This window comes from Calliphora vicina, chromosome 2 (assembly GCF_958450345.1).
Source record: "Calliphora vicina chromosome 2, idCalVici1.1, whole genome shotgun sequence".
Classification (NCBI taxonomy): domain Eukaryota; kingdom Metazoa; phylum Arthropoda; class Insecta; order Diptera; family Calliphoridae; genus Calliphora; species Calliphora vicina.
The window spans coordinates 74,068,122-74,075,299 of record NC_088781.1 but is presented as its reverse complement, the minus strand read 5'-3'; the positions used below and the strand labels follow the sequence as shown (position 1 = coordinate 74,075,299).

At 29.3% G+C, this 7,178-nt stretch overlaps 1 protein-coding gene across 2 annotated transcripts in view; it reads left to right on the top strand.

Annotated features, from left to right (window-relative positions):
- The first annotated feature begins 1,989 nt into the window (after nucleotides 1-1,989).
- Nucleotides 1,990-7,178, top strand: part of Frmd5 (FERM domain containing) — a 192,649-nt gene continuing 187,460 nt past the window's right edge. The window contains exon 1 of one of the 2 annotated variants that reach the window (XM_065500555.1): nucleotides 1,990-2,152. In XM_065500555.1, coding sequence (XP_065356627.1) covers nucleotides 2,063-2,152 — 90 coding nt within the window. In that variant the 5' untranslated portion in view covers nucleotides 1,990-2,062. The remainder of the gene's footprint in view (nucleotides 2,153-7,178) is intronic. The other variant, XM_065500556.1, reaches the window with a different exon arrangement.

Below are 7,178 nucleotides of genomic sequence, written 5' to 3'. Positions count from 1 at the left end.
CGGCCTGGTTGCCCTTAGCGACAAAGACGCGCGAGTTCTTTCTCCACCCAGAGCTGAATTACGAAGAGGCCAACGTTGTAAACAGCTGATTTATTATTTAGTGGTGTCAGTTTAATTTTTTACTTTAATAAAAAATAACCGCACAAAATTCCAAAGTAATTAAGATTTAAACAATTATTTTGAGTAAAAATATATATGTGGTAATAATTTATGTACCTGCTATTAATTTATTTCAATATGGTTATCAGAAACTTCTCTTACCTAGCGTTTACACATGCAAGTAACAGTTGCAAAAACTCAACACATTCATACTTTTGCACTAACACAATTGTGTTAATTTACACATGCATAGTGATTTATACGTTTGCACTAACTATAAATGTGTTCAGTTACTTGCATGTGTAAACGCCAGGTTAATTAAGTAAAATATTTTTTAAGCACTAATTTGATTTACATTTTTTATTATATTAGCAACACTATTTCTGTTTTGCAGTTGACATAAATAGAAATTAGCATAATTAGGCAACAACGGCAAAAGAAGTCGTGTCGCCGTGAAGTTGTTCTGTCGTCAAAAAAATCGTCTTCATATAAACGTGTGTATTTTATTTTTGAATGTGTTTAATGCATAAAGCTAGGTAATCTGTTCAAAATTTCGTGCGAAATGCTGTCAAACTACATATAAAATATTTGGAATGAAATATATGCGAAATAATTTCGCAAAAGCAGCACTCTGTTTTTATTGTGGAAAACATGTCAAATATATCTGGCAACCTTATTTGTCCACACAAAATAACATACGCGGCACTTCTTTCGCACGAAAATAAAACCAAATTTTACGTGCAGTTTGACAATTTTTCGCATGAAAAAAACATAATTTTTCGCAAATATGAACAGAGTACAATTCTTAAGTTTCATAAACTACCATATGTTTTTAACAACTGACTTTTGTTGTCTGTTTTTTCACTCTATGGTAGCGCTGTATTTTTTTTTACGGCTTCTAATACTATGTTCACACTTGGGTTTTTAAACGCGTTTAAGCAAAATGTGTATTAAGTTAGATTGATGAGATGATTAAGTTGACACTAAAATGATTAAGTTGACAAATAAAAAACAACAAACAAATTTATATTTCTTTAAAGCATTCAAATGGAAAGAAATACTTTAATAAAGTTATCAGCAGATTATTTCTACTTATTAATGATGGAATTGTGTACATCTGAAAGGTATGTTCATTGTGGCCGATGCTACATCATTATCAGTTTGAGGTATGTTCAGGTGATTCTACGTGATTAATGAAATGATTATTCATTTAATCATGTCAATTTGAAGTGATTAACAAATCATTTAAATGTATGGATGATTAACTCTACAAATGTGAACATAGTACAACAAAAACTAATTTTCCGATGCGGGGAAATTGGGCTTCTTTTGTGCATTTGCCTACCAATAATTGTATTGTTTAATAACCTTTTTTGTTATTGGGCAAAATGTATCAATTTTTGTTTTGGTTGAACCGCTGTTTAATACAAAACTATCAATAATTTTTTATATTTAGAAGTGCTACCATACTTTATCTTATTAAAATAAGAAAAATTATATACCACTGAAAAACTCAAACTGTACTTACCATTTAAATTTAAGTAAAAATTAACTAAATACTTATTTAAATACGAAGTCAAAAACTGGGCAATAGTGATTTACTAGCTTTTTAAAGACAGCAAAATCAAAATAATTTTCTTTTTTTGTAAATATTTGGTGAGATTAAATATTTCGATGAAAACTCGTTTAATTTTCATTAATGTTAGAACCCTGCTAAATTGTTTAAAAATCGCTTGATTTGCGAAAAATCGCCAAGTTCCCATTGATGACTTCAGAAATTGAGTTGCCAACTTTTTCATAGAAATATATTTTTCCATATGTAAAAAAAAACCTAAACACATATTTTTTATGAACGTAAACGCCTAAAACAATGCAAAGATTTTTGATAAACGTTTGTAACTAAAACATTGGAAAGCAATATTTGTGAATTTGAAAGTGAATTTATTTGTGAATTTTAAGTGAAATGTTCAAAAATAAAAACGAAAGCAATATTGTTTATAAATGTACAGTGAGGCTTCTTGAAGACGCTGATATTCTTGAATGCGAGTTTCAGGTATTTGTTCCTTTAAACTACATAGATATTTGTAATTAAAAGAGGATAGATAACCTTTTAAATATACAAATACCTATACTGTATTTTCATTCGGATAAGTATATTTTAATACGAATTTTATTAATTGTATTAAGGTTTACAAATGAATGAAAAATAAGCTTAATTAGAAAAAAATCAATATAATGAACGGCTTTAATAAAAAATTAAAACAAATTAATAAACATAGGTATAACTGTTATTTAAAAAAATTTAATGACTGATACTGTCGAAAAAGGTTATATAATTAAAGACTAGTTCGATCGAGCGTATGTACTTTAGACATGCCCTTAAAAAATAGATTGCTTTGGATGGGCTGTATTTTGTTCATTGGTATGTAGCTAAAACTATCTTCTGCAAAATTTAAGTGCAATCGGATAACTAGAACCCGTGTCGGAAATCAATTGAAAGTTGTAAAATTGGGTAAATAAGGGTACATATGTACTTTTTCCGATATCTTAAAAAAATTCCGTATTTATTTTCTAAACATTTGAAATAAATGAAATCTAATAAACAAGGTATAAAACAATAATTTCGAATGACAAATAGCAAAGTTATACGAGTTTTCTCTGACCATATAGGTAGGTATTGAACAAAAAGTACTAGTTTACGCATATTTTACTCGCATTTATGTGTAAAACATAGTTGTTTACATAGAGAATTATACATCACGAATTCCACAGAAAAGTAATCCGTATGGGTAAAAAAATCAAATTGTAAAGAGAGAAGAGAAATTATGTTAAATATAATCTGTAGATTTACAACATCATTTGCAAAGTTGAATTTTTAAAAATAACGGTTTTTTTTCCTTCGTTTTCCGTTACTTTTGTAAGTGAATAAGTTGGGCTAAAGTTTTGCAGGGTTTTTAGCATAATTTACAGTAAATGCGTGCGTTCGTTATTACAGAAAGTGAAAAAAAAACTTTTTAAACATTTGTTTATAAATTGCTTATATTTATATACATAGGAATAAATATCAACGAAATTCCAAGATAAATGATGTTTAATAGAATAAGAAATAATGTAACATGGGCGTTACGAAATTGATATATGTTTCAATACAGTCTTTGGTATTAGAATTTCTTTCCCGGAAAATGGTATTATGTGTGTGTTTTGAGATGGTAAACCCGATTAAAACCATTTTGATATTATACAGTGGTGGCCATCAATTTAAGACAAATACTTGAATTTTTTTCATCAACTGAATTTTAAGTGCGATAGCGCCAAAATAAAAGAACCTCTAAGGGTATGAAATTTATTATTGTTTCTAGTTTCTGAAAAATGTTTGGAAAAATCGGTAAAACATATATGGACAAAGATATGTGGAAATGCGTTGACCCACCTCAGCGAACATCCGCTGTTAATAACATGATATGACCAAAACTAATGGAACTAAAAATACGAAATTTGGTCCGAATATTTTATAATAATAAAAATACCTATAATGATATAAATGTGAGAAAATATGTTTATTTAAAAAAATTTTTTTTGGAAATGTTTGAAAAAATAATTGACAATTACGTGGAATTTAGCAAACAATTTTTGTCTTAAATTCCTGGCCACCACTGTATATCCATTAAAAAAAATTCACGCGTTTCGCACATGTTACACTTTTTCTTCTTCAATACATACTACTTGTTGCGTCTGGACACAAAATTAGACTCAGTCAATTGCAATTTTGAAGATATTTTGATTAAATTTGGTACATGCAATTTGTTCGGCCCAAGGACGAAGCCTATTGAAACTAGCTGAAATCGGTCCGAAATTGGACTTTATCGGTCATAAATATTTAATTTATGTAGGTAGCTACACAAATTTCACTCCAAATAACTTTTATATATACAAAAATTATGTCACCAACTTTTATGATGATCGGTCCATAATTAGTCATAGCTCCTATATAAGGCCTGCTTCCGAAAATCACTTCAACGAGCATAAATCTCAAAAATGTTGGAATACACATAAAATTCAACAGGAATAACTTTCATATAGACATAAATCACATGACCTAACTTCATGGTGATCGGTCCATAATTGGTCATAGCTCCCATATAAGGCACTCTTCCGAAAATCATTCACGAAAATAAATAATTGAAATTTTAAAAGAAAAATTATTTTGCTCATTTACTTAGTGTATGGTATTATATGGTCCGGCTTGACCGACCATACTTTCTTACTTGTTTTGTATTGCATTTTATTTTTTAGGATGTTCGAAATGCTTTTAAATGCTTTTTACCACTTTTATGTAAAGAATTTTAAAAAAAAATGATGTTCTGCAAATCTAGAGAAAATAACCTTTTAAACCATATACGTTTCATGAATATTGGTGGACAATAACATACTTAAAAGTGTACCACAAAAAATCGTGTGGCCTATTTACAGTGGTGGTCAAAACATATGCAACCAGCAACAGAATTTTACAAAAGTGGTTTAAACTACTTTAAGATGTAAACAAAAATATTCATTTGCTTATAATATTTTTTTAATTTATGCTTTAAAAATAAGAATATGAAATTTAATTCAGAATTTTTTGCATTGAAAAGAAAAAAAATTTAAAAAACTACGTATGGGTTGATATTTCATTGGCCAAAACATATGCAACTAATTGCTTTTAAAACATTTCTGTCTATAAAACTTAATATTTCGTGGCAAATCCTATATTTCCAATGACGGCCTTACATCGGCAAGGCTGTGAAGCTATCAAATTGGCAATAAAATTTGCAGGAATAGCGTTCCAAGCATCTACCAATCCTTGAAACATAATATCTGAATTAGTGCAATTTTCGGTGTCGATTCTTTGATTAACGATTGCCCAAATGTTCTCAATGGGATTTAGATCTGGTAATTGTGGTGGCCATTCCATTACCGAAACTCTTTCTTGTGCTAACAACGATTTAACAACATGTGAAGAGTGCTTGGGGTCGTTATCGTACTGAATAACTCATGGAAGAGGCATATTATCCTCAGAATTTGGAAGCATTACTCTTTCCAAGATGTCTCTATAGATAAATCCATCCATTATTTCATTAATTTAGAGCGATTGGCCAACTCCAGCAGCAGAAAAACTGCCCCCATACCATTACGTTGCATCCTCCATGTTTCAGTGTCTTTTTGCAGTATGTGCTTGAAGCCGCGTGTTAAGTGGTCGTCTTACGTAACACATGAAATCACTTCCGATGATATTAAATTCGGATTCGTCGCTAAATAGGACAGTCGTCCATTTGTTTTCTGGCCAATTTAAATACTCCATAGCAAACTTCAAACTTTTCTTTTAATATAAGCGGTTTTTGTGCGTAGGGAAATCGTCGGTGAAGCTTGCAGGATGCAACGTAATGGTATGGGGGTTGTTTTTCTGCTGCTGCAGTTGGCCCATCGCTCTAAATTAATGAAATAATGGATGGATTTATCTATAGAGACATCTTGGAAAGAGTAATGCTTCCAAATTCTGAGGATAATAAGCCTCTTCGATGAGTTATTCAGCACGATAACGACCCCAAGCACTCTTCACATGTTGTTAAATCGTGGTTAGCACAAGAAACAGTTTCGGTAATGGAATGGCCACCACAATTACCAGATCTAAATCCCATTGAGAACATTTGGGAAATCGTTAATCAAAGAATCGACACCGAAAATTGCACTAATTCAATATTATTAATAATATTATGTTTCAAGGATTGGTAGATGCTTGGAACGCTATTCCTGCAAATTTTATTGCCAATTTGATAGCTTCACAGCCTTGCCGATGTAAGGCCGTCATTGAAAATATAGGATTTGCCACGAAATATTAAGTTTTATAGACAGAAATGTTTTAAAAGCAATTAGTTGCATATGTTTTGGCCAATGAAATATCAACCCATACGTAGTTTTTAAATTTTTTTTCTTTTCAATGCAAAAAATTCTGAATTAAATTTCATATTCTTATTTTTAAAGCATAAATTAAAAAATATTATAAGCAAATGAATATTTTTGTTTACATCTTAAAGTAGTTTAAACCACTTTTGTAAAATTCTGTTGCTGGTTGCATATGTTTTGACCACCACTGTATATATAAGATAATCTAGGATAGCTACTTATAGCTGTAAAAAAATATGAAAATTCTATCTGAAGTAATTTCGCAGAAATTTTTGATTGAAACTGGCATTAAATTTTAAAGAGATACATTTTGTAACACGTGCGTACGATACATTTTGTTTTATACCAACGAAACTAGAAAACCGATTAATAAATCCTTTACACATTTTGGAAAGAGTATAAAATTGAATAATAAAAATGACAAATCTGCTTTAAAAAAAATTATTTTTATAATTTGAAAGTAAATTTTTAATTAGGCTTAAGTTCATTTATATTATAATTTATTTGTAATAATTCAAAGAATATCACTAATACTAAAATTTTAGACAATTGGCAAATTGGAATGCATTTTCTACCCTGCCAAGGGCGTCATCAACAATCTTCATTGTCAAGGTCTATTTGTAAATATCATCTATTTAACTTACTATTATTAGGAATTAGAATATGGGAAGCCTAATTCATATTTATATTATTTGTAAATTAGACGAAATTTCAAATATTTTTATTATATATGTGTATTCTTATTATTACAAATTTATCATTTTATTAGTGTTGCTGTAGTCAACCTTTGGTTAACAATTTAGCTATGAATGTTTTTGTGTTTTTCTTTCTTTCTCCTTGGTGTTGATTCATTGAATCAAACTGGAGATTGAAAACTGATTTTAGTCTTTTATTGTGCCATGTGTATATTTTTATTTAATTTATAGATTTTTGGTAATTATTCGAACTTTTTATATATATAATTTGAAAGTAAATTTTTAATTAGTCTTAAGTTCATTTATATTATAATTTATTTGTAATAATTCAAAGAATATCACTGAATACTAAAATTTTAGACAATTGGCAAATTGGAATGCATTTTCTACCCTGCCAAGGGCGTCATCAATAATCTTCATTGTCAAGGTCTATTTGTAAATATC